The sequence below is a fragment of the Pleurodeles waltl genome, chromosome 3_1 (genome assembly GCF_031143425.1).
Source record: "Pleurodeles waltl isolate 20211129_DDA chromosome 3_1, aPleWal1.hap1.20221129, whole genome shotgun sequence".
Lineage (NCBI taxonomy): Eukaryota > Metazoa > Chordata > Amphibia > Caudata > Salamandridae > Pleurodeles > Pleurodeles waltl.
Genome location: NC_090440.1, coordinates 665281005 through 665308150, shown reverse-complemented (window position 1 = coordinate 665308150; position 27146 = coordinate 665281005). Strand labels below are relative to the sequence as shown.

The 27146-nt window shown below is 44.1% G+C and overlaps 1 protein-coding gene across 1 annotated transcript; it reads right to left on the bottom strand.

Annotated features, from left to right (window-relative positions):
• Nucleotides 1-4976: 4976 nt before the first annotated feature.
• Nucleotides 4977-26534, bottom strand: LOC138284438 (interferon-induced transmembrane protein 1-like). The gene is made up of 2 exons (XM_069223203.1): nt 26166-26534; nt 4977-5572 (listed from the first exon to the last, which is right to left on the bottom strand). The coding sequence occupies exons 1-2, from the start codon at nt 26412-26414 to the stop codon at nt 5369-5371; spliced, it is 453 nt and encodes a 150-aa protein (XP_069079304.1). The 5' UTR covers nt 26415-26534; the 3' UTR covers nt 4977-5368.
• Between the last annotated feature and the right edge of the window lie 612 nt (nt 26535-27146).

Genomic DNA, 27146 nt, shown 5'->3' with positions numbered 1-27146 from the left:
TATACAAGGCACAGGCTAGAGGAGCTCTGATGTACGGGGCGGAACTGTGGGGTCACACAGCTTCCTGCAGTTTGTCTATAACTGAGAACAACTTTATTAGACAGATAGTAGCACTTCCGTCCAGTACTCCGCTCCTCCCCCTGAGGATGGATCTGGGTCTGAGACCAATAGCAGATGATTTAGGTCTCAGACCCATAGTCTTCTGGCGAAGGCTATGGAGCACCGAAGAACTCTCTTCTTATAGGGCGGAACTGAGGGAGTTTTTAACCCACCCTAAAGCTCTACAGATCCCGTGGATAAAATATATAAAAAAGTCCAGTAAGGGATTGGGCCTCCCTGACCTGTGGTCGGATCCAGCTAACGCCTCACTAAGGATCCCACGAAGAGCTTTGGTCAGTGCTTACCACGAGCAGAAATTAGCTATGGCCCTGGACTGCAAGAATGAGGGGTCATTAACATCTGTATTCGTGCAAAGCAAGGACTCATACCGTTTGGAGAGGGTTCTGGATGCTATGTCTCCTGTGCTGGCCAGGAAGCTTTTTCTCCAATGGAGATATGGCACATTGCCTCTGCGATCTTACACCTGCTCCTGGTCAACACTGCCATCTACCAAGCTATGTCCGACATGTGTGGGAGCAGAGGAAAGCGATCTGCATGTGGTCTTGTTTTGTCCAACTTACAAGGCCGCTAGGAAATATTGGCTCCTACCACTTATTAGAAACCTTGGTTTTAGGGAGTACCTCCCGGTGTACAGAATTTTAAAAACTGATGTTTCAGGTCCAATTGTGTTTGCACTAGCCAAATTCCTTACCAATGTCTGGCATATTCGTACCCGTATTTTAAAGTTGCAGGCTCCTATCGAATTTTAAGTTTTCATTTTAATTGTATGGTCTTTTATCTGATGTGTTTCCTGTTTACTTTCCCTTGATGGTTTTACATGTTCATATGTGTGTTTTTTGTGTACATCTTTTATGGCTTAATTGGCCGAAATAAAGATTAATTAATAAGAACAGGTGGCAGGCCGCAACAAAGCCGCACTGAAGTCTTGATGCGCTTGAGGTCTTTGAGGTCCTGGAGACCTACCGTCAAGTCCCTGGAGTCACTCTGGGGATGATTGTTGATTCTTGGGTAGCAGAGCAGAGATCAGTAGGCCAGAAGTTCCTCTAAACTGTCAGGCCCAGCAAAGTGGCAATCCTCCATCACAGCAGTCTTTACTCCAGTAGAGTTTCCTTGAGTCAAGAGTGTACTGATTTTAGTGGGTCTCAGTACTTAAAACTACAAAGTGCCTATATAGAAGATGATTTCAAAATGTTTCTGTGAAGTGCACAGGTTCTCCTTTCAGTTCAGCCCCGGCTCCAGACTATCAGTGGTAGGTAATCAGCCTTTTTGTGAGGGCTCTAGCCACTACTCATTGAGATGTAAGTGGGAGCCCTTTCCACACAAACCAGGAAGACCCATCAGTATGCAGATTAATTTAGATCCTGTTGAGTATTCTGTGCTGTGGGTGTCTGGAGGGAATACACAAGTGCAGCCTTCCCTATCCCAGACCAGATGTGCATTGCAGATAGGCTGTAAGCACACAGGACAATGGGGTGCAGAGAAATGCCACTTTCCAAAACGGACAATCTTAAAACAGTAATAATAAACCTGCCTTTACCAGTAAGAAGGATTTACCTTTACCGTTCCAATGATACTAAACATGATGAAGCTACTCCTCTCTGATCAAAATTTCAGCTAGAAATTATTTAAAGGAATTCCCAATGCTGGCCTATGAGGAGGGCAGGCCTCACAACAATGAAAAACAACTTTGGGAGTTTTTCACTACCAGGACACGAAAAACTAAAAAGTACATGTCCTGCTTTTTACTTACATGGCACCCTGCACTATGGGCTACCTAGAGCCTACTTTAGGAGTAGCTCATATGTAGGAAAGGGAGGGTTTAAGGCTTGGCAAGAGGTTTTAAGTGCCAAGTCTAGGTGGCAGTAAGACTGCACACACAGACTGTGCAGTGGCAGGCCTGAGACATGTTTACAGGGCTAATGGAGTGTGTGCACAATCAGTGCTGCAGTCGCACTAGTAGCATTTAACTTACAGGCTCTAGGTCTATGGCATACCACTCTGCAAGGGACTTACAGGCAAATTATATATGCTAATTGTGGATACACCGATGATAGCATGATTATGAGAGAAGCACATGCACTTTAGCACTGGTTAGCAGTGGTAAGGTGCTCAGAGTCCTAAGGCCAACAGTAAGATACATCAGCAAAACAGGAGGCAAAAGTCAAAAAGTCGCAGGTAAGACCACCCTAAGGATGCTAGGCCTAACACCAACCTGTCAGAGATGTTGGTCTGGGAGTGCCATTTTTATTCACCTAGCGCGGCTCTGCCCAGGAGTATTGGCATATTGGCGAGGGTGGTATCATGAGTGCGGAGAGCAACGGGCCTAGCTGTAGATTTGTCACCACAGTCATGCTTGCTAGGACAATAGTTGAAGACAACAAACAGGAAAATGCAGTTCAAGTGCCAACAATTAGCACTCCTATTAGCACTAGGACTAGGAAACTTGTGATATTCCTTTGAGTTAAGGACACAACTTAGTGCGGAGTGGCTGAAGAAAAGCACATTAAATTATCCCATATAGACTAAAAACAGCTTGGCCAGTTGACCAACAACTTTGGATGCATGTGAAGGGGATGATGCACAGAGCACCCACCCAGGCCTCTGCTCTCAGTGCTCAGATAAAGGGAGTTAGCCATGGTCCCGTTTGATAGAGCATAGCGATGGATAGGTGGTGAGCGCTCTACTGAGGAACCTGGAGACGCCCACGGCATACAAGGCAAATATCACTTAACCTATTATGTATGGCACAAGAGGGAAGAGGCCTGAACAGTTAGCACTGCAGACTAATGTATTCTGGTAAGAAGGATATTCGGGGGAAAGAGTACCATGAGGCACTTTTTTTCTTCTGTACGATATACAACTCTTTATTGTATAAAATGAAAAATTAGAAATACATATTTAAAAAAATATGTATGTTGGTCTATGGTCAACTCTGCTGAGTCGCCCAATGGAAAGGATTAAAGGGTATAAAAGGGCAAAGGACATGGTACATTTTTAAATGAGCTGTCATGTAACATTGTAGCGCAGACTACACTTTCAGCAAGACAGTTTAAAACTCACATTAAAATGAAGTGTTGAATCAAAATGTGCTCTTCCGTGTAAACTTAAGTAGCCACTCAATAAACATATGTATATGTAAATGCAGCAGTTCAGCCATCACGGTGTTCTATTCTGACAAATGCACAGCCATTTCGCTACATAACATGCAGCAATAAAGTCACTTTCTGTGGTAACAAGGACATCATCTTTGTTGCTGTGAAAAGGCAGACCAAAAAAAAAAAAAAAAATCAACCTGCTCGGGACAGTCACAAGCAAGGACGGCCACAAACACAATCAAAATAGGAACCCAGAATGGCAATGTAGATATATTTATTTATTAGTGCCAAAAATCTCTCACAAAGAAAAGTCCTCCTTTAACATGTGTTAATCTTAAGAAAAAGATTATAGTCTGAACATGGAGCGATCACTCTTTAATGCTCAGGACAGCTAAAAGTATTGACAAAGCTACAGGAATAACTACAATTCAGATGACATACATTGGGTCCAGCAAAGTCAGGACAGCCAGAACATACTACAGATGCACCCTAAACACCGCTCCAAGCGCCATCAATTACTGCTTTCATGGAACGACAAAGAGGAACCAATATATGGATAGAAGGCCTAGTCTATTAATAGTTTTGCATCACTCCCAATGAGCTATGGATTTGTTAAGTCAAGTTTTATTCTTGATCCTTGACATTCTCCGATACCTTTGCAGAATTCAGTGGCGGCTCCACCACTATGGCGGAGGAGCGTCACCCCGCCCCCCCCACCAGCAGCAGCAGCTACAAACTTTTTACTACACAACAATATTAAACAATGTTTATTATCGTTTTGTAGTAAAAGGGGCTGGCATTGGGGATGACAGCACTGGGGGGGTGAGTTCTCAGCACTCACTGAGCATGCATGTTTGGCCGGCCGTCTCAGACTGGCCAAGCACACATGCGCACAGGCCTTTCTCAATCCCAGCACTGTGTTGCCAGGCTGGAGAGAGCAGGTACAGGCTCCCAGGCAATCCTGATGCTGCTCTGAACAACATCAGGATTGGCCACAGGGCAGGCTGGGAGCACGTGCCTCCTGTAAGGAAGAAGGAGCGGTGGCGTGGAGGTTACTTTTTATTTTTTTATTGTATTAATATTCCCCAACCAGCCCCGCAAACACCCCCCCCCCCCCCGCAACCCTGGCGAGCCGCGACTGGCAGAATTAGTCACTGCTATGGCGTGGTGAGCTTTGCATACCATACTAAAGAGTTGGTAGCCTCATACTGATCTAGGGAGATAGCCAGGGTCAGACTAGGATCATCATTAGGCCCGGACTGTACCAAAAAAAGTGTCCCACATTCCTGGATGGCGCCCTTTCATGAAACACTATTTGCTTAGTCTCCAGTAGCATACAACTGCTCCAGCATAACAGGAAGGAGGGGGCCAAAGTCCCCATAATAACCCTGCCCGAGTCACCACCTTCCCAGGACACCGTAGCCTCAGGGCAATCGCCTGGCAGGGAAGGTTTTAAGAAAAAGCACATTGCTGCTACTCAAGGGGGTTGAGGCGAAGATGACCCAATAGTCACAAAATGGCCCTTAAAATAAAAAAATTATAATAAAAAAAAAAAAAAAAGCAGCCCTGCAGGTCACCCTTAGGCACTGGCCCATCGCCCAGTCACCAGCTACCCACCTTACCAATCTGACCCTGGAGATAGCAGCTGCCCAGAGGCAGGGTAAAATAGGGCCCTGCTGGCCTGCCCCAGCACTTGGATAAGTTACGCTGTATACTTCGGACGCCTCTGAAAAGGTTAATTTAGAACATTCCACCACAACATATTATGCTAGAGCTTTTATTTGGTGAGAAGAGCACTTAAGGGAAGTGGAGAAGATATACTTTGCTAAGTATAGAAAAAAACAAAACATAGATCACTTAAGATATGTTTGGTAGAAATCCTAGTGCCCCAAAACACTTGGGCCAATATGTGGAAAAAATCAAAACAGCTCCAGCAAAGAGTACAAGAAAAGCACTGGGCAACCACACGAGCAGTGCATTGAGAAAATCACCAACAGAACAGGCAGAGGAAATCAGAGTCTTCTCGGGTAGGGCATGGAACGGACACTGCACACATGGTTTCCAGCTGCAAGTAAAGTCAGAAGACTAGAGAAGGTGTAGACATCCAAGTGGGCGATTCACAGTGCTGGACACCATTATTTTTTTTAGCCACGTTATTTCCCTTGTCCGTAGAAGGGGTTTTCTCCTGCTTGTTGCTGTACTATACGTGCAAAAACAATCACGCCAGTGGCAACAAGAACAATAATGAGAATGAGTAAGAGCAAGGTCAGCACAAGGGCGGTGATGTTCAGACACTTTGCCGTCGAGCCGTAACTTCTGGCACCATTCATGTCCCCCAAAACCTTTCGATCCCGCGCCTGGAAAAAGAGGAAAGCAGTTAGAGCTGCAGATGCAACCAAAGTAAATCAGAACACTGTTAAAGAGCAGGCCGGTGGATGATCATCCTGGCATAAGTACACTGGAGTGGACATTAACTGGATGGGGATCCCAGCAGTACTGCTCAGGGATTGGATGCTAGCTCTCTGGATGGGGATCCCAGCATTACTACTCAGGGATAGGATAGGATACAAGCTCTCTGGATAGGGACCCCCCCAGCACTACTACTCAGGGATGGAATACTAGCTCTACCACACTGCTGTACACATTGTTTATTACTAGTGTGCAACAGGAGCTTAGATCATGGAACAAAAGTCAAAGACTTTCATAGATAATAGCCTGTCTACTTGGTCTTGTGTTTCGGACTTGGACTGAAAAGAGGAAGGAGGATTTTACAAAAATGTGGATTCCTTCCCAAGAAGTTAATTGAAACACTGCCTTGAACTTTTTGCACTCCGTGTATGATAAAGAATCCAGGCAATTACTTGTTTTGAGAAATCTTAATTTAATAGCGTGTCTATTTGCACAGACAATCAATACTGCTTCCAATAAAGCCTTGTTTTCCCCTGAAGCTTTGGAAGTACGGCCCTCTATGGATGACAGGGATGTAGATTATAAATACAAAGAGATCTTAGCCCTTCACATTAATTTCCCCCAGGTTGCGAGTTGAGACATTGAGTCCTAGAGAAGGACCACATTGCAAAGAACATTTCTTAGCTTTTCTGTGAAACCTGATGATACATTTGTTTGTAATGTCTGCATCAGGTTTATTAGGAAGTTGTATGCCTGAAGCCTCACACCAAGGACTGGATAATTTCCCTGGCATTCTAGGAGTGCACATTCCGGATCTTATATCTAAAGCGCTCAGTATGAATCCTAGGACTACAGAACTTGAGTATGGGTTTCTTCACCAGTGTACACTGTGGTAAATCAGGGACTAGAAAGCAGATATGTGAAATCAGAGACTGGAGCACAGGGGAATAGATTCTGCTAAGGTCCAGATGGGCTGTAAAGCCTTTCACTAACCCACTGAGGTACTGGATGCGAATTAAAATACTTGACTACACTTTGCGAGAAAGGCACACAGTGGTGTGTATCCCGGTGTTAATAAATACAGGTCTAGCCTATTTAGCCATAACTGTTAATATTTTAGAACTCAAACTATAGATGTTAATTGGTTTCTCATCTTGGTCTCCTCTATATTCATCATGGTGGGGCCTCAAAATGATGACTGTAGCGTATGTCCTTTATACACTTTCTATGTTACCCTTCAAAATCCCTAATTATTACTGGTCAGAATTAACTCCATTTATAACAAAAATTCTCTGGAACAACAAACATCCACACATTGCACACAAACTCAAACGCCTAAAGAATATAGGTGGTGTCCGATTTCTTGATTTTAAGTTATATCATTCTGCTTTTTTAATTCAACAATTTTGTGCCTTTATCATTTTCAAGACTCTTATACTATGATGGATAATATTTGAACAATACTTTCTGATGGGCTTCTCATTCAAAGATGTGATACATATGTCCAAAAATCCCATTTTAAAATACCCCCAGCATTTATTACATACAATATCGTCTGCTGATCTTGATTTTCGACAATGCTTTCTATAATCTTCAATTTGGTACAATAAGTTTCTCAAATTTCATCACAAATCTTTTTATTTTAAACAGTGGAAAGAGAAGGGTATTAGGTTTGTCCACTAACTGGTAAGGGATAATTCTGTTATACCTTTCCTCAACTACAAGCACAATATATTTTACCTGGCTCTTTTTTAAAGGGATATGAATGAATATCCCATGTTATCCATTCCTTTTCAATCACTCAAATTCCCTCCTCCAGCGGTTCCACTCCTACCTTCAACACCTTTAGATACCATTCATCATGATTCTATTCCAGAAGTTGCTTGCATATATAAAATCTTACTAACACCAACTTCTGTACCAAAAGCTGCATTGAAATATTATGGGAAACGGACCTTTCCTTATTTTCTGTTCATTGCTGGGATAAACTATGGCTCAAAATATTCACCACCTCCAAAGCTGCATGTATTACACAGTCGCTATCTTTTATTTATAATAGAGCTGTTACTACCCCAGAATGCATCTCTAAATTTAATTTGTATGCTTCTCCACTATGCTGGTCTTGTTCCATTCCCAATGGTACTTTAACCCATTTACTTTATTACTGCTCTTGTGTATAATTTTTTTAAAGCTATTTGATCGAAATGTTTAAAGATCTTCCATTGTAATATACAACCAACAATCCAAAATATTATTCTTGTGATCTGTGTCAGCTGATTTTGATCACTTTCCCCTAAAACTGTTATTTGATATTTTCATTGCACTTGCTTTCAAAGTTATACTCTCGTTAGAAAAATATTTCCAATTTGCCTGTGTTAACATGGTGGAATTTTATTTGTGATGAACACAGAATATCTTTCCTCATTACTGTTACACCAGAAGATTCAATTGGATTTATACTAGCCTATCTTTTCTCTCATCATTAACTTAATCACTTATTTCTCTCTGTACTCCTTCCTGTCTTTACCCCTTCTCCCTCCTACTTTGTCACTTATTCCTCTTCTATCTTTTTATTTTCATATAAAATGATAAATGTTTTCAGCTTTCATCAGCTTTTTTTTTTTCAACCCTTCAAGATGATACTACTTCTGACAATTATTATATTGCTATTTCAATTGTTACTTTTCTTTTTATTGCTTAATGAATCTTCAACAAAATATATTTAAAAAAATAAATGGAGGTCTAGATGTGTTCCTTGAGCACTCTCTGAACACTGGTAGCAGGTGTTGGACTCAATTTTGTAACTTGCTCAACAGAGAATCCTAACAGGCATGAATTTGGACAGTGTCAGGAGTTAGGACCCCATTGCTTGTGCAGTCTGACCACAAATACAGTGAAAATATGGTTTCAGTTGCAAGTATGCTAGTATGTGGAATAATTTCACCCCCCAAAAAAATGTTTTTAAAAACAACCTGTGCCGCCACCATCACCACCACGCTGCTCCTCTCCTAGGCTACAGACAGGCTGCAGGCACAGGCTCCCAGCCTGCCCTGCGGCCAATCCTGACACTGCTCAGAGCAGTGTTAGGTTTGGCTGGGAGCACCCAGCCAGGGTGCTCCCAGGAAAACTGGGAGCCTGTGCCTGCTCTCGCCAGCCCGGCAACAGTGCCGGGCTGGAGAGAGCCTACCACGCATGTTTGCTGTGCACTCCCCCTCAGTGCTCGTCACAGCCTGTTGCCCCACCCCTTTTACCAAAAAACAATAATAAACATGGTTTTTTTTTTATTGCAACTGCTGGCAGGGGTGGAGGGGCACTGCCCCGCCCAACTGAGGAGCCACGCCTGCTGGTGTAAGGGAATGTTAATGCGTATAAATGAGCCATGCACTTTCGCAAAGAGTAAAATACTGCAATTTGACTGTCTGGGCACATGCACAGAACCTGAAGGAGATGGACTCCAAAGCCAGGGTCCTAATTCACATTAGCTTCCCAAAACGTTTTAGTTATTTGTCTCTCCCTCCAGGACAAGTGCACAGCCCTATTCAGGTGCAAGAGTCAGAGCCTCCTGGCCACACTAGCTCAGGAAGACCCATCGGGATATGCAGGGTACACCTCAGAACACTGTGTGACTGTCTAGAGTGAATGCACAAGCAGCCCAACTGTCCCAGATGTGTATTCTTCAGAGGCACAGGATAGCTAAACAAAAAAACACCCACTTTCTAAAACTGCCATTTTCAAACTCACAGTTCAAAACCCAACTTCATCAAAACATGTATTTTTAAACTGCGAGTTCAGAGACCCCAAATTCCATATCTCTATATGTTCCCAATGGGAAATTCACTTAAGAGATTTAAAGGCAATCCCGTCTTACCCTATAGGAGAGACAGGCCTTGTAATAGTGAAAAACTCGTTTTAGCAGTATTTCCCTATCAGGACATGAAAAGCACAACATTACATGTCCTACCTTTTAAATGCACTGCACTCTTCCCATGGGGCTGCTTTGGTCCTACTTTAGGGTTGAGTTACATGTAGTAAAAGGGAAGGTTTGGGCCTGGTAAGTGGGTGCACTTGTCAGGTCGAAATGGCAGTTTGCAACTGCACATGCAGACACTGCAGTGGCAGGTCTGAGACATGTTTACAGGGCTACTCATGTGGGTGGCACAATCAGTGCTGCAGGTCCACCAGTAACATTTGATTTACAGGCCCTGGGCACACAGTGTAGTTTACTAGGGACTTACTAGTAAATCAAATATGGCAATCATGGATAAACCAATAACCATTACAATTTACACAGGGAGCACTTGCACTTTAGCACTGGTCAGCAGTGGTAAAGTGCTTAGAGTCCTAGAGCCAACAAAACAGATCTGAAAAAAATAGGAGGAACAAGGCAAAACGTTTGGGGATAACCCTGCAAAAAATGGCCATTTCCAACAGTACCCATCAATAAGGAGTTGGGTTGGGAGCAAACAAAACTCTAGACCTAATAAAAACATTTTTAAGCAAAGCCAGTTGGAACTGCGCTTCCTCTCTGAGCTTATATCACATGCTTTGTGCGTGCAGAAAGCACGTAAATTAGCTGAAGTGGCTTGCCTTCAGAAGATCTCTAAAGGAATGAGATGCTAGAATGTCACCAATGCAGGCTTTGTTTTACTGAAGGACCATAACTACACCAGAGAGAAGCAGTGCCTGCACTTTTACAGCAGACTACCTAATGGGCAACAGAAGGTTTCCCCATTCACCAGAATGGCCGCCACTTGTCAAAAACTCAGTTACCTTTTCTAATGGTTCTTATACAGCCAGAGGTTATGGAAAGTCCTTTCAGTCGCAGAAGAGGGTTTTTAAACCTAAGATCAAAAAGGTTTCTTGAGTGGCACTAGGCCTGACAGCAAAGACAGAAGGAGGCATGCTCAAAGGAGGCCCCCAACAACTCCAAATGTTCAGAGAGCTCATTGGGCCACTGAGGATCAACAGAATCACTGCTCCTTATCTGCGCCCTCACTCCATCACACAGGTCTTGTAAGGTGTCTTGTCTAGGATGAATGCATGACTAGTCTTTCCATACCAAAAGCAGAAAGCAGGGACACTTCAGTGTCTAGAGAAATAAAAGTTCACTTTGGATGAATCAAAGTCTCAAAAAATAGGAAATTTCAACACTTAGCTGCTCTTCATGAACCTGCATAACTGAGCTTGTGGATTCTGAAACTGAGCAGAACTCGCCTACATCATTCCTATTACAACAGCGTAGAGCAGAGAGTGCCTCCTGGGCTGCTACTTGTGCTCAAACATTGCTCTCTCTTCTTTACACACCCTTGCTAGAAATATCACCTTCACAAGTTGTTTTTGTCCTTGCGACAATCGTTGAACCTCAATGTTTCCACCTCAGCACCCATCAATATTCTAAAGAATACACTCTAACGGGAACTTCCAGAGCCAGAAGGAATGAACACTGTTAAAAATGTTACGTTCTGCAGCACCAAAGATGGTATGGTGTTATCCTGCCGGAAGCGGGTGGCCACCAGGCTCTGTCTACGTAACTAGGTGGTCGACAATAAGTTAACTATCGAGGGATGCTGTTTAGACGTAATCAGCCAGGGCCCTAAAAGCCGTCTGAAACCTCGACACTTTGGTGCCTGCTGTCCCCTACAAACAAGTGAGATTAAAGCCCTGTTTAATCTCAACTCAGTGTGGCTAGCCATTTCTGTACATCAACGTCTTCCACTTCCAATGATACTAAGAAAAGTAAAGGGAAGTAAAAGAAATAGGTAAGGTCGAGCGGAAAAGGTCTCAACTATGAATGACGTTAGCTGAAGTTTCAGCTACCAGTGCTTGTTTGCTAATACTGAACAGCGTGACCTGTGTGTGAATGTGTCAACGTACATGCGGTATGACGCTGAGGGGGCATGTGTGTGTGTTTTTTTTTACGTTTAATGCACTGTTGCTCCAAGGGGGCAGATTGGAAGCAAAGTCCAGCTGCTGGGCCCGCGCCAAAGAATAAATAAATAAAGGTGGGGCATCGGAAGAGCAACAGAGAAGTGGAAAGAGGAGCAACAGTGAGCAGGGACGGCAGGAGAATAAAAACTAAACAAAGCAAGAGGGACATGAAGGTGGGTTAGCAGCAGGTGGTGTAAGGAGGCAAAGAAAGAGCCGTGCAAGGCGCACTGGTCGGGATTTGAGGGGGGAGCAGAACACAGGGGAGAGAGGAAGAAAATAGACGAACTCCCATGGAGAGCTAAAGGAGAAGGGGACAAGTAGCTCTCTGAAGGGAGGCAGTGGTACATGCAACTCGTTTAACCAGGAAAACAGAACCGTTTCCGTTCAGTCCTGTCTGTTTGTTAAGCCTTCATCAGGATGTGGGAAGGAGGGGATGGGCCATTTTCTCTGCCAAGAGCCGCTGCAAGACAGGACTGAGATCCGGGTGAGAAAGAAAAAAACAAAGAAAATGCGCTGGCTTTGATCAACCAGACCTCCTAATTCATTATCTTATTGCAAACAGTGGAAGCAGATTTGGGAGTTTGCCAAATGTTAATTGAATCCTTCAAAACATCCTTGTAAACATCCTGCACGTGTATGGAGACAGTCTGTAGATGACAGATTGAAGGAGAGGACAACCTAATGCATCAACACCCAGGGGTGACTGATCCATCAATAGGTGAAAGATTACGCGTTAAATTCCACCCTGGGCTCTGCATTGGCCTCTGTGTCTGCGCCTGGACAGAGCAAAGAAGTGATGAGTACAGAAATATCTCTGGAAGGACACCAGACGGATCAGTCTGCAAGGTCAGAATTCGAGACCACTGATGAGCAGAAGACACTGGAGGGTGTAAATAACACCCTACTGCGCACACCCGTTCATTTCCCTTGGCACTACATTAAAATCAGCACTGCATAAACCCTCAGCATCTCGCCTCGAGTGTGGAAAACGTGTAACAAGTGGCAAATGTTAATCTGGTGGAAAGTCCTCCGTGGAGCACCCACTCAAAGCACATGGAGTAGATGGAGCCACAGAAGTATCCTCTAATCGCTGTACCGAAGGGATCTGCCAGTGGACGTGCATTACGAAACAGCCGCCCTGCATGGAGAAGAACAACACAGAGATCCAAGCTTGGCCATGGGGGCTGTGACGAGGCGGGAGCGTTCAGGGACAGACAATATACAATCTATCTAATTGTCTTTAAAATTGCACAAAACAGCGGGGATCACGGCGGCAAATCAATATTGCTACTTGATTCTTAACTCTTTTCTACTTGAACACGGGTGTAGCTTCGAGCGGTGTAGGCCCGGTGCAGTCGCACCGGGCCTCAGAGGTCCGATGGGCGTACTGAACGCTGATGATCACTGTATTTTATATTTCAGACTGCAGCCAGGAGGGGGCGTTTCCTTTGTTGCACCAGGCCCCTGGGCATACCACCTGCGCTACTGCAGGAAGTCGGCCGTCTCCTTTCTGGGGTGAATGCAGCCTCCTACGAGTGGGTTTTAAGCAAGTGAAATCGGTTTTTCCGGGCTGATGCCATTAAAAAAGGAAGAAACAGGCAAAATGGTCTCTGCAGGAGAAAATGTGACATGGGCCTCCAAGTTACGGGTATGTTCGGACAATGCAGGATCTCCACAACCACAGCTGGTGAAAGGAGTGTTGTGTCTGAGTGAAGGGCCGAGCTCTTCCTTCTCTCAACCCTTGGAAGACTCCATATTATTTGAATCTTGAGTCAGTATGACAACTTCCATTCTGTTGGCATTCTCCAGTAGCCTCCGTGAGTGTCCAAGCCAAAAGATACTCATGCCCATCATTAAGGGGCACAATTCCAAAGTATGCTTCGATGGGAAGACAGATGTGTTTGCCATCATTCAAATAAAATTCAAGATGAATAACCTGCATGTATGATTAGTTTCTTTTAAGAAGAATAGCCTTCAGATTTGATTATTTCGTTAATTTAATGCATGGTGACCGATTACTTATTGCGCCCATAAACTAGACCCTGTATTTACATTTCTATTGCAGTGTTCCCAGGCAGCTTAGGATTCAGGTTCAGAACAAGGATGACATTGAGGAAGAGGGATTGCTACTAAGCGATGTCATGGAATGGCCCCCTCCAAGCCTTCATCATACTTTAAGAGGAAGGATTGACCACTGGTGGGCCAAGGGAGAGGATGGTCTCAAAAATACCTTCTCTAATCCCTCCTTTTCAGGAATTCACCTAAAGACTTCTGCAATTCTAGAGGCAGATTTAGTTAAAAGAGGAGTATTCGGGTTGTCTTGTAACCCGGAGAGGGTATTCAAGTGAAGAATAACTTAGTCTAGGTGCCAGATCAGCAGAGATGGCTGTGAAAATCCAACATAGCCCAGACCTCAGCAACAGCTCAGCGCCCCTAGCTCACAGATCCCATCCCACGGTGCCCTGCATCACTCCCAATCTTCACCCTTGTTAAGAAGCTTCCTTTACTAAATCTACTTGAGGTTTAGTGTCCACAGTTTGTGTGATAAGACTGTCTTTGGAGATTCAACAGGCTGGAGTCAGTTGCTGTAGGGAGGTCATATTCAGAGATCAATGAAAACAGTGGCTGGGAAAAGTGCAACAGGCAGTGAACACACGGATCCCAATCCTTCTTGCAGTATATGGATGGGCTCCAAGACTAAACATGGTCTGAGTTTATGGGCTCGCCGCTGTGCTGTCAGAAGATCCCAGTAAGGATTATATCAGCAGAAGAACATCTTCAGCCACACCTGATCCTGCAAATGAGCAGATTCAATTCAACTTACTACTCCGGAGCTCTGAAGACGTTCAAAGGCACCTCTCCAAACAGAGAGCACCAAAATGTTGCACGCTCATCCCAGAGTAAGGGACACCTCTTCAAGCAGTCCCAGCAGTGGACACAAACCAAACAGGATTTAACCGGTTGATCGCCGCTGCTGTAATGGTTAAGTCCGTGGCTGCTCCTCTCAGGCGCCACGGACATAACCATTACGCCCATGTACCAGCCCTGGGGGAAGCGCTAGCGCTCCCACCCGGCTGCCACCCCACCCACCCAGGCCAGGGCTGTAAGGGGAAATCGCTTCCCTTTCCACCCCAACCCCCCACCAGACCCACCCAGTGACGTCTGATTATATCAGCACATGATCGTGTGCTGACCTCATCAGCGCTCACCTCCCATGCGATTCGTAAGAGAAATGCAAAAGCATTTCTCTTCCGCTCAGGAGGAGGGGGCCGACAGAGGCATGAAAGGAAAGGCCTTTCCTTTCATGTCTCTGCAAGCATTTCTGCTGCCCATGCCCGCTAGACACCAGGGAATTTCTTTTTTTTTTTTACAGGTAATTGTCAGGAGAGGAGCGGCCCCTTGGGGAAGGGACGCTCCCCAAGGGGGCAAATCATTTTTAGGCCATTTCTGCCACCCATGGGGGCAGATCAGCCTATTTCTCTATTTCTATTAGGCCCATCTGCCCGAAGGGGCACAAACCACTTAGGCACCAGTTATTGGTGGGTGTGTGTATATGTGTGTTTTGTTTGGGAGGCAGCCCCTTGGTCAAGGGTCACTCCCCAAGGGGGCACATTACTGATGGCCATATCTGCCCCCTTTGGGGGAAGATCAGCCTATTTTTGGAAGGCCCATCTGCCCCCAAGGGGTGGCAGAAAGTCCACCAGGGAAGATTTTTTCCCCCCAAAATAAGAGGATAAGGGTATGGCCATACCCCCACCCAAAATAAATGGGGCCAAAGTTGTTCTGCCAACCAGTGGGCAGATTGGACAATTACCCCCGATCCGCACCCCAGGGGGGCAGAAAATCTACTATATACCAGGAAATTAAAAAAAAAATAAAAATAGTGGGGTGGTGGCTACCAACCAGTATGGGCCTGGGTATGCCCCCACCCCAAATGAAGGGAGTAACAGTCTTTCAGCTCTCCCTCCGCATACTAAAACATCTTATCCCAAGGCAAGCAAGAGGGCATTTGATTATTTTGGGTTTTGGATTTACATTTGGGCCATGAGAGCTGGGTAACACTCAAAATCGTCCCACTTGGAAAGGTGGGGGCTGCACTTTTTGGACTTTGGGATGCTGCCACATAGAAAAATCCACAAGACTTAGACACATCTGAAAACTAAACATCTGGTTGATTCCAGGGTGGTGGGCGTCACATGCACCCAGCACCATTTTCTTACCCGCAATGCCATGCAAACCTCCAACTTTGCTGGAAATCACACTTTTTTCCAACATTTTTGTGATGGAACCTTCCGGAATCTGCAGGACTCTACAAAATTCTTACCACCCAACATTGTCTCATGTATACCGATAAAAATTCTGCTGCACTTGTCAGCCTAAAAATGTTTTTTTTTTCAAACTGCCCTTTTGGACACGCATTGGTTCTACCTCAATTTCGACCCACCTACACAAGTGAGGTATCATTTTTACCAGGAGATCGAGGAGAACGGTGGGTCGTAGGAAATTTGTCCCTGGGCGGATGTACTGCCATTTGATGGAGTTTGTTTTGACCAATGACTTTGCGTTTCACCACTGCGCATATTAGTTGCTCAATGTTCACCAGTAGCACATGATATGTTTTGTTCAGTTTAGCCGCCTATGGGCTTTGACATGGCATTAGCCATTGCTTTCTGTATTCAGTTTAGCCGCCTATGGGCTTTGACATTGCATTAGTCATTACATTCTGTATTCTGCCTATTGGCTTTGATGCTGTATCCAGTCTAGCCGCCTATTGGCTTTGACATTGCATTCCTATTGGCTTTGACATGATGTATTCAATTTAGCTGCCTATTGACTTTTACATGCTATTAGATATTCTGCCTATGGGCTTTGACATGATATTATATATTGCATTTTGTATTCAGCTTAACTGCCTATTGGCTTTGACATGATATTATACATTACATTTTGTATTCAGCTCCGCTGCCTATTGGCTTTGACATGATATTATACATTGCATTTTATATTCAGCTCAGCTGCCTATTGGCTTTGACATGATATTATACATTGCATTTTGTATTCAGCTCAGCTGCCTATGGGCTTTGACATGATATAAGACATTGCATTTTGTATTCAGCTTAGATGCTTATTGGCTTTGACATGACACTAGACATTGCATTTGATATTTAGGTTAGCTGCCTATTGCCTTTAACATGACATTGCATTTGATACTTAGGTTAGCTGCCTATTGCCTTTAACGTGGAGTTAGACATTGCAGTTGAGAATCCAAGCTGTATTTTTCCAAGCTGTGTTTTTGCACCAGATGAACCAAGATGTTTTTTCTCACAGTAGACTAGACCTGATAAGAGAGAGTACATGGGTGTTTTTCTCTTCGCTTGAGCTTGGGAACAGGAGTAGTCTTGGAGACCTGGCCAGTCTCCAAAAGGCTTGCTCAGTTTCCCAGGTCTGAGAGGAGGGGGCACACCTTTGTAACGAATGTAACAGGCTGCAGAGGGTCAGATTCGAATCTGCCGGACCTCGTGCTGGAGCTTGGCACCAGCAATCCTGTGTGGGTAGATGAATCTCTTTCTCGAGGCTGACAGGGGTCATCAGCTTGCAGACCTTAGAAAGATGAAGCTGTAAATAGTTTCCCACACGGTGAAGTATTTGTTTTGCTTTGCATTCAATATCTTATAAATATAACCTGCTGTGTATATTGCAAACTGATATATTTTGTTTGATTAACGCGGACTTGAAAGCTACTAATTCGTCATTCATAAATATTGTGGTTGGGGAAGAATTAACAACAATAAAAGTCTTCTTTGACCTCAGAAGTGCATTTCTGTTGTGTTATGTTAGTGCTTTAGAAACTAGATAAGAGGAAAGCACTACAATTGGTACCAGGAGTGGGGTCGGTCATTAAGAGGTGATTAAGAGGGTATTGACGAATTGGTAGATTTCTAAGTGCACACTTTAAAAGTGTAATTGTTTTTGTTGTTTGGAGAATTACAGAAATTGTTTTTTTGGAGAATCACAGTAGCACGGCAGACCATGTCTGAGAATGCATGTGTTGGTAAACTGCCCGATGGTGCTAAGAAAAACTGTGAATTGTTTTCTGTTTGGAGAATTACAGAAGCACAGCAGACCATTTTTGAAAATGCATGTGTAGCTAAAATGCCTGATAGTGTTTTGAGAAATAATTTCTGTTGTACATATGTAGAAAAAGTGTCTTTTGGAAGTAATGATGACAGAAAGGTCTGGATACCTTTATCTGCTTACAGAGAAATGCAGGAGAAATGTAGGCAGTTGGAACATGAAAATAGGAATTTACGTGAGCAAATTAGCCAGGATACAATAATTCGAAATAAGACTGAAAGTTATAAAACTGCTGTTGTAAAAGAATCTTTCTTTTCCCATTCCAGTAATGAGGGGGTTAAGACAGCTCCGAGCTGCACTGAGTTTTCGTGTGAGCCAGGGTTTTTGGCAGACAAAATGCATTCCTTAACTGATAACACGAAGAGAGCTCAGAACGTGATTTACGAGTTACCGTTGCAAAATGCACAAGTAAAACGAAAGATTTTAGAGAAAGAGACACCGACTTTCATTAGCTTGTTTGATTTTTGGAAAAAAAATAGCCCTCATTTGAGAGAAATCCTAACACTTTTGTATATGGTCACTGTGAAAAATTATATGCAGCTGCGCGCTTGTGATTTGGCAAATGAAATAATGCAGACTTTAGGTTTCTGCGCAGTGCAAGAAGGAAATACTTATGTACATGTAACTCATGAACAAGGGAAGAAAATAGTGCCCCTAGCTAGAATCATACAATGGATCTGGTACTTGCAAGACAGGGCTAGAGTACCACAGATAAAAGAGTTACCGGTGAAATTGTGTGCACCATTTGAATTCGTGTCCACTGAAGATAAAAAGCATGTTTGTTTTACTAATGATTCATTGACTGAAATGTTGTTTTCTGGCACAGTAGAAGGAACAGAGTTGTATAATGTGTGTCAGATTTTAAAGCAAGAGCTACGTGAGATGTGTCATTTTTACGCTGATTTTTGGTTCATTGCTAATGTTTTAGCACCTAATTGGTTCAATTACCTTGCAGATGTTAATGAGAAAAATTCAGAGAGAGAAGTGTACACCCAGAATTCTGCCTTAGGGGGGATGGCTAAGTGGGTGCCCCAGAAATGTGAACAGCTGAGAGAAAAAGCCACTTACAGGTGGACAGAGATGAGAGAGATGCACATTCCACTAGATTTGATAAAAACTGTGCAGCACGCACAAAAGCAATTTGTCATGCAAGCAGTCACAGAGCAGTTGGGGAGAGGAACGTTACCAGGACAGGAATGGCAAAGTGATCAGGTTTTAGGGAGAGTGATTGCTGCAGATTACCAAGGAAAAATCGAAATTATGCTGATACCTAGAAAATAATCTGATTCATTCATACAAATTGGAGACAGAATGGCCCAAATTGGCAAAAGTGCAGTGAATGGAGGTTTGTTAAAGAAGGAGTCTGCCCCAGCCCTTCTGACAGTGCAAGAAAAGGGAAGCGGTGGTGCAGCAGATAAAAACCTCAGTGCTGATGTGTGGGCTGAAGCCCAAAGTGATCCTCCAGAACCTGCAGAAAATATAACAAAGGGCCCCAAAAACGTCCTGCTGATTATAAAACAGGGAAAGAAAGAGGAAGGGTGCAGTTTAAATGAAAAATGTTATTTGCAAGAAAAGTCATACTTGTTTCTTTTGCAGATCCTACCACGTTTCGCCACTGTCCCTGAGTGTGCTGTGTGGTCCCCCTTCCGGTGTGTGCGTGTGGGGTCGGGGAAGGGACCGAATCCCCAACCTGAACCTGGCTGAGTAAAGTGCCAGCACCATGGATCCATTTTGCGCAAACTGCGCCTTCAGTTCAAGTTCAACTTGTTTGATTGCATTCTTCCACTGGAACTAAGCTGTGTTTTTTTTTTTTTCCCTCTCGTATGGAACTCTGACTTTTGCTTATCTTCCAGCAAACCTTTCAGGTGGACCGTGCCCCTTTACATGAGTAGAACTCATGCCACATCAAATTGCTAACACTGTTGAATTAGAGTCTCATTCAGAGTATAAAAATTGCCCAGTCTTCTCTATGTAGATGTATCTGATGTGAAAGGTTATGAGATCAATGTGTTAATTCACTTCTATTGCTTTACAGGGATTGTTTTGATCATTCAAATGTGACTTGCTGATAATGTTTTTTTTTGTGCTGATGTTTGTTTTTGTTTGAAACAGGAGATATGTGAAACAAAAATTCATTGGTCAAAGGGCGGAATGTACTGCCATTTGATGGAGTTTGTTTTGACCAATGACTTTGTGTTTCACCACTGCGCATATTAGTTGCTCAATGTTCACCAGTAGCACATGATATGTTTTGTTCAGTTTAGCCGCCTATGGGCTTTGACATGGCATTAGCCATTGCTTTCTGTATTCAGTTTAGCCGCCTATGGGCTTTGACATTGCATTAGTCATTACATTCTGTAATTCTGCCTATTGGCTTTGACATGCTGTATCCAGTCTAGCCGCCTATTGGCTTTGACATTGCATTCCTATTGGCTTTGACATGATGTATTCAATTTAGCTGCCTATTGACTTTGACATGCTATTAGATATTCTGCCTATGGGCTTTGACATGATATTATATATTGCATTTTGTATTCAGCTTAACTGCCTATTGGCTTTGACATGATATTATACATTACATTTTGTATTCAGCTCCGCTGCCTATTGGCTTTGACATGATATTATACATTGCATTTTATATTCAGCTCAGCTGCCTATTGGCTTTGACATGATATTATACATTGCATTTTGTATTCAGCTCAGCTGCCTATGGGCTTTGACATGATATAAGACATTGCATTTTGTATTCAGCTTAGATGCTTATTGGCTTTGACATGACACTAGATATTGCATTTGATATTTAGGTTAGCTGCCTATTGCCTTTAACATGACATTGCATTTGATACTTAGGTTAGCTGCCTATTGCCTTTAACGTGGAGTTAGACATTGCAGTTGAGAATCCAAGCTGTATTTTTCCAAGCTGTGTTTTTGCACCAGATGAACCAAGATGTTTTTCTCACAGTAGACTAGACCTGATAAGAGAGAGTACATTGGTGTTTTTCTCTTCGCTTGAGCTTGGGAACAGGAGTAGTCTTGGAGACCTGGCCAGTCTCCAAAAGGCTTGCTCAGTTTCCCAGGTCTGAGAGGAGGGGGCACACCTTTGTAACGAATGTAACAGGCTGCAGAGGGTCAGATTCGAATCTGCCGGACCTCGTGCTGGAGCTTGGCGCCAGCTGCCAGCAATCCCGTGTGGGTAGATGAATCTCTTTCTCGCGGCTGACAGGGGTCATCAGCTTGCAGACCTTAGAAAGATGAAGCTGTAAATAGTTTCCCACAGGGTGAAGTATTTGTTTTGCATTCAATATCTTATAAATATAACCTGCTGTGTATATTGCAAACTAATATATTTTGTTTGATTAACGCGGACTTGAAAGCTACTAATTCGTCATTCATAAATATTGTGGTTGGGGAAGAATTAACAACAATAAAAGTCTTCTTTGACCTCAGAAGTGCATTTCTGTTGTGTTATGTTAGTGCTTTAGAAACTAGATAAGAGGAAAGCACTACAGCGGGGGATCCCATACAAAAAATGTGGGAAAATGTTGATTTTTTCTTTTTAGCTAAATTTGAGGTTTGCGGAGGATTCTGGGTCAGAAAACACTGGGGGAGCCACGTAAGTCACACCACCCAGGACTCCCTCGGGTGTCTAGTTGGTTTCCCTAGATGGCTGCTGAGCCCAGGGCAAAAAACAGAGGTGCCCCCCGCAAAAACAGGTAGTTTTGTATTTGATAATTTTGATGTGTCCAGATAGTGTTTTGGGGCATTTCCTTTCACGAGTACTAGGCCTACCCGTACAAGTGGGGTACCATTTTTATTGGGAGACTTGTAGGGGGGGGGGGAAGAAATGCTAGGTGGAAGGAAATGTGTGGCTCCTCTCAGATTCCAGAACTTCCTGTCACTGAAGTGTGAAGAAAAAGTGTGTTTTTTGGCCAAATTTGAGGTTTGGAAAGGATTCTGGGTAACAGAATCGTGTGAGAACCCCACAAGTCACCCATCTTGGATTCCCCTAGGTGTCTAGTTTTCAAAAATTCACAAGTTTGGTAGGTTTCCCTGAGCTAGAGGCCAAAATCTACATGGAAAACATGTCAGATTTCAATGTAAAAATGTGATGTGTCCATGTTGCGTTTCCTGTAGCGAGCATTAGGCCTACCCACGGAAGTGAGGTACCATTTTTATCAGGAGACTTGGGCAAACACAGAATAGCAAAACAAGTGTTATTGCCCCTTGTCTTTCTCTACATTTTTTCCTACCAAAGACAGGATATAAAAAAAGACGCCTATTTGAGAAATGCCCTGTAATTCACATGCTAGTATGGGCACCCCGGAATTCAGAGATGTGCAAATAGCCACTGCTTCTCAACATCTTATCTTGTGCCCATTTTGGAAATACAAAGGTTTTTTTGATACCTACTTTTCACTCTTTATATTTCAGCAAATGAATTGCTGAATACCCGGTATAGAATGAAAACCCACTGCAAGGTGCAGCTCATTTATTGGCTCTGCAGACGTAACGGTATATTGCTTACAAAAATCTGACGTCGTACAAAAAAGTTAGAGTAAAATGGGGCGAAAAATTGCAGTTTTTTTCACCTCAATTTCAATTTTTTTTTTTATTTCAGTTGTTATTTTCTGTAGGCAACCCTTGTAGGATCTGCACAACTTACCCCTTGCTGAGTTCAGCATTTTGTCTACTTTTCAGAAATGTTTAGCTTTCTCAGCAGGGGTGTGAAACCAATTTCTATCACTAACTGGAAGGAGGCTGAGAGCACAAAAAAATAGTAAAAATGGGTATATCCCAGTAAAATGCCAAAATTGTGTTGAAAAATTGGGTTTTCTGATTCAAGTTTGCTTGTTCCTGAAAGCTGAGAAGATAGTGATTTTAGCATCACAAACCCTTTGTAGATGTCATTTTCAGGGAAAAAGCCACAAGCCTTCTTCTGCAGCCCTTTAAAAAAAAAAAAAAGAAAAAAAAAAAAAAGAAAGACATTTTCACTGTATTTTGGCCAATTTCTTGGTCTCCATCAGGGGAACCCACAAAATCTGGGTACCTCTAGAATCCCTAGGATGTTGGAAAAAAAGGCCGCAAATTTGGCGTGGTTAGCTTATGTGGACAAAAAGTTAAGAGGGCCTAAGCGCAAACTGCCCCAAAGAGCCAAAAAAAGGCCTGCCACCTAAGGGGGAAAAGGCCTGGCAGCGAAGGGTTAAAGGACGAGATGAAATCTGCAAACAGGCCACGCTTTCTGGCAGCGCCATCTCTCCCTATCTCATTGCCTCCTTCCTCACTACTTCCACCTCAATTTTCCTTCTCTGCCTTGATCGGTGTCATCTCTCTGTCTGGGCGATACCGCACAGCTCGCAGGAAAGGGAGGTGAAACAGCCTCGCCTCTCTTGAACCGTATTTCATAGCCCGCTTCTCGGTTGTGGATGAAATTAAGCAAACATCTAAAACCCATCTATCGTGTATAAAACATTGCATATGTGGTTGGGAATCGGTGCGCAAAATTAGACAATGCACACAGTCAGTGTGAATGTAGCCTTTGAACGTCGAACTGCATGATGTTCTGTCGTCAAAGCCATTAGTAAACTATTAGAACGAGCAGTGATAATAGATATACTTATTCTAAAAGCAGATACAGCCCTCAACGATCTTCCATTCAGCTCATTTACTGCCCATCTAACCCAAGAACTCTAGATCGACTTTAGGTTTTTCCTTCATACTATTTCCCCGTTATAGCTAAATGAAGCAGCTTTAAATTGCATTCTATTTTGCCTCGCTTGTTTAACATTTGACCACCATGAGCCGCAGCAATAGTATGCGTGCTGCCTGTACTAGACTTCTTTTCTTCCGCTGTTCGCCTTTGAATTATTGGGTCATATAAGGGAAACGCCGCCATTTTGGCCACAGTATTATTCCACTCTTTGCTTATTCTTCGAGTGGTGTGGCTTCAGTAACGGCGGGTAGTGCTCCAATTGGGGCCTCCGCTGCGGGACAGTCCTTCAGAACCCAGAAGAAAAGGTGGATACCCTGGACGTGGCCTCAAGAATCCACGATGGGGAGGAATGCGCTGTTGATGCTCCCAGGAGCTATAAACTCACAACAGTAACCCACAAGCATGGAGCCATCGCACCAAACACAATTTTTGGCAGGAGTTGCAGTTTGGCTACCTGGGATGCACAACACCTCACGAACATCGCACAGATGCAAAAACTCAAATCGAACACACCAACCGGAAGTATCTACAACCGAGGAGGAGAATGGCCTGCAGAACATTATCAGATAAGAAATCACCTCAGGTGTGCAGAGGGCTGTCAAGGAACCTATCCCAAACATAACACCACAAGGCTGCCAGGAGGACACCGACCACCCACCTGAAGTAACACCACCACACCACAGCCTAACACACACACAGAGGTTCAAAAGATGAGGTCCTGTCCTTTCACGGTGCATGTACAAAAAGATGTCCCCCCCCCACAAAACGTTTGATAGAAAAGTAACGTCTGCACATGCTTACGCCATCATGCACATCCCTAGACAATGACCACAGAGCGAAGTCCTCGACTGCGAACCAAGATGCGTTATCACCATGGCCACTGTGATTGGCCTTACACTGTTCTCGTTACCAAGGACCACCTCCCGTAGTGCACTCCAAATTTACGCAGGGAGGTGCAAAGCGGGCAATGAGAAAGAGTACGAGGGGACGAACAGAGAATAAAATGATCAGGGGCGAGAGGAAGGGTGGATTTGTAGTGAGAACTCAAGCACGGTCAGTTGAGACACAGTAAAATGTACATCCCTGGCAAAGGCCCGGATTGCCCTGACTTTCAGACTGCTTTAAATGGAACTATAGAAGTGCGGGTACTCCATCTCTAGAGCAGTACCTGTTAGCTCATACAAAGTGCCGGTACTCTCCCTTTTAAATTAAAGAAGTGCAGGTACTCCGTACCGGACAGTATCCGCCCAAGTAAAGCACTGCTTTCAGAGGTAATCGACACAAAGAAACCCTTCCACAACAGCCGCGTGTAAGTAGTCTGTGAGCACGTTTAAAATCGAACACTATGTGTTTGGTGAACAACTACGTTGCCTCCTAAACCCGAGGACGCTTATCAACTGAATTAATTTTCACAGCCTTTCAAACGAACAGCAGGATGTGATCCCAGAAACTCAAGGCAACGTAGACTTGACATTTTTTTTTTAAATTTGTCATTGAACTCTGAAATACTGATATTTTCGCTGTCGTTTTGTCAGTTTCTTTTTTTTTTCTTTACTTTCTCCTACACATTTTACTTCCATTTCACACAAATTGTCGCGTGTTTTTCTGCGGGTCTGGACTGTCTCCACTTATGACCTTGAAAGAAAGGGAAAGAAATATTTTCGCATTCGGGCGAGAAAGCGGGTGATATCAGACCTATCAAACACCTGCCTCAATCAAAAAAACAGGTGAAATCAAGCGTTTAAGCCGGAGATCCTGTTATAGTAAAACGGGGAATTAAACGTTTCGAGAGTGATATAGGTTTTAAAAGTGGGAGCGGGGGGTAATTGAGCTTCAGATTTTCTGACAGACTAACTTTAACTACATTAAACGACATGCAGGGTGCATGAGAAAGACCTAAAGGGCAGCAGAAAGTAATAGAAAACACAATATTTTGTAAAATAATCAATATTTTTGAGGACTTTTAAAACAGAGCGAGAGAGATCGTGTGCATTTTTGTCTGTGTGTATGTAAAGATCAGGGGCGTAGCTTCGGAGGGGGTGCCCCCCCCCCCCTAATAAATGTATTGTGTGGGGTGCAGGTGCTTTCAGTTAGTCGGGTATGGCGAGGCGTCTGTCATATTTCACCAGGAACAAACAAAAAGCATACACACTCCCTCCGTCTGCTTCAAAAGACTTCAAATATGTTGATTTCACAAAATAATGTGCTTTCTCTCACTTAGTAACCCTGTCAATCTCCATTTCTGTCCCTTTACACTGCTTCTTAAGCCCCTCTCCTGTGCCTTGATTGCCGTATAATGCATTTTAAGGTCATATGCTGGCGTGATTGTCGGAAAATCTGAAGCTAACACCCCCCCCCCCCCCTTAAAAATCATACTAATCTACGCCCCTGGTAAAGGCTCCAGGTGGAGTCCGACTGACATCTCACAAATGCCCACCTGGAAGCACCTGTACCCAACTATTTATCAGAAAATGCATTTATCAGGAGGGATGTAACACCAACTCCACACCCCTCCGAAGCTACGCCATCCGGAGTGGGAGACTACATAAAAGCCTACAGAGGCATTTTGTTAAGGGGTGGATAGAAGGTTCCTTGCATTTTGGGGGGGGGGGGGGGTCAAGGTACGTAAAGGGTTAACGGTGAGAGGCAGGGGGTGTACAACATTGGGTCCATCTATCGGGCGGCGACTGACTTTTCCAGCAACACTTTCAGTGGCACGGCCGAGACACATCTGGGCAGGACTTGGAAAAACAGCGACTCTAGCTCACCTTGACAGAGAAGACTACCGCCATGAAGCCCAGGCAGCAGAAGTTCATGTAGATGGCGTTGAAGATGGACCAGACGAGGTGGTCTCTGGGCGGGTCCTGGTACGTGGAAACGTTCACCACGGTGGAGCTCACGGCCGACCCCTGGGGGCGCGTGAGGACCCCCACTTCCATCTCCTCCTTCAGGGGCTCGTAAGGGCTGGTAGTGTAGGGATAGGGGCCTGCTGGCATCTGGAAGCTGCCGTTCTCCATGGACTCGAAAGATGGGGTCTCAGGCCTCCGGCTCAGAAGTTTTGTAAGCCTCACTCAAAGCCTCCCGTGTGTGGAGTGTGCGGCGCCGATGCTCAGTGAAGGCAGGGCTCGCACACGGGGCGAAATCCAAGTTCAGAGGAGGGGAGAAGGAGGCTCCTCCCAGCGCAACAGATCGAGGGAGGAAAGGGCGTGGACCTGGAGTCCACGAAACCCTTTCTAGTGAAAGAGCGGGGGCGCTACTTGCAGGGTGGGGACAGGGAAGGATGCTGGGGGTGGGGGTCTGCCATGTAGGAAACACTGCAAAAGAGGAGAAAATATCGCTGTACTTAAGACGTCACAGTGAAGAACGGGCTTAGATGTCTATGAGTCATTGCTTCATATTTAGGCGGGGAGTCCCGTCTGTGTTTTTTAATCAGGAAAGCGGATTTATTTCCTCCAATTTAGTGCAAGTCAATTGCAAAATTAAATTCTCAAATTCTTTTTTCAAAATGTTCCTTCTTTTCAGTCCCCAGTTGTTTGTCCGTGATGTTTACCAAATAAACCGATGCTCGCCAGCTCACAATTCTTTTCCTTTAATGTTGGGCCCTTCCTCTCTCTGCCCTTCAAAGGCAGATACTCCCTATTCTCTCCTTTAGCAGCTTCTTCCGGGAGCTCACCATCATTTAGATCTACCACCCCGTGTGGCCTCATCTTTACTGTCCAAACAGGCAAAATACCTTTCATAGACTACAA

What these genes read in the sequence shown, in the direction of transcription:
- LOC138284438 (XM_069223203.1), bottom strand. Translation starts at nt 26,414, where the DNA reads ATGGAGAACGGCAGCTTCCAGATGCCAGCAGGCCCCTATCCCTACACT. An exon ending in CGGTAGTCTTCTCTGTCAAG is followed by an intron (nt 5,573 to 26,165) that starts GTGAGCTAGAGT and finishes CTCTTTTTCCAG; the next exon opens with GCGCGGGATCGAAAGGTTTT.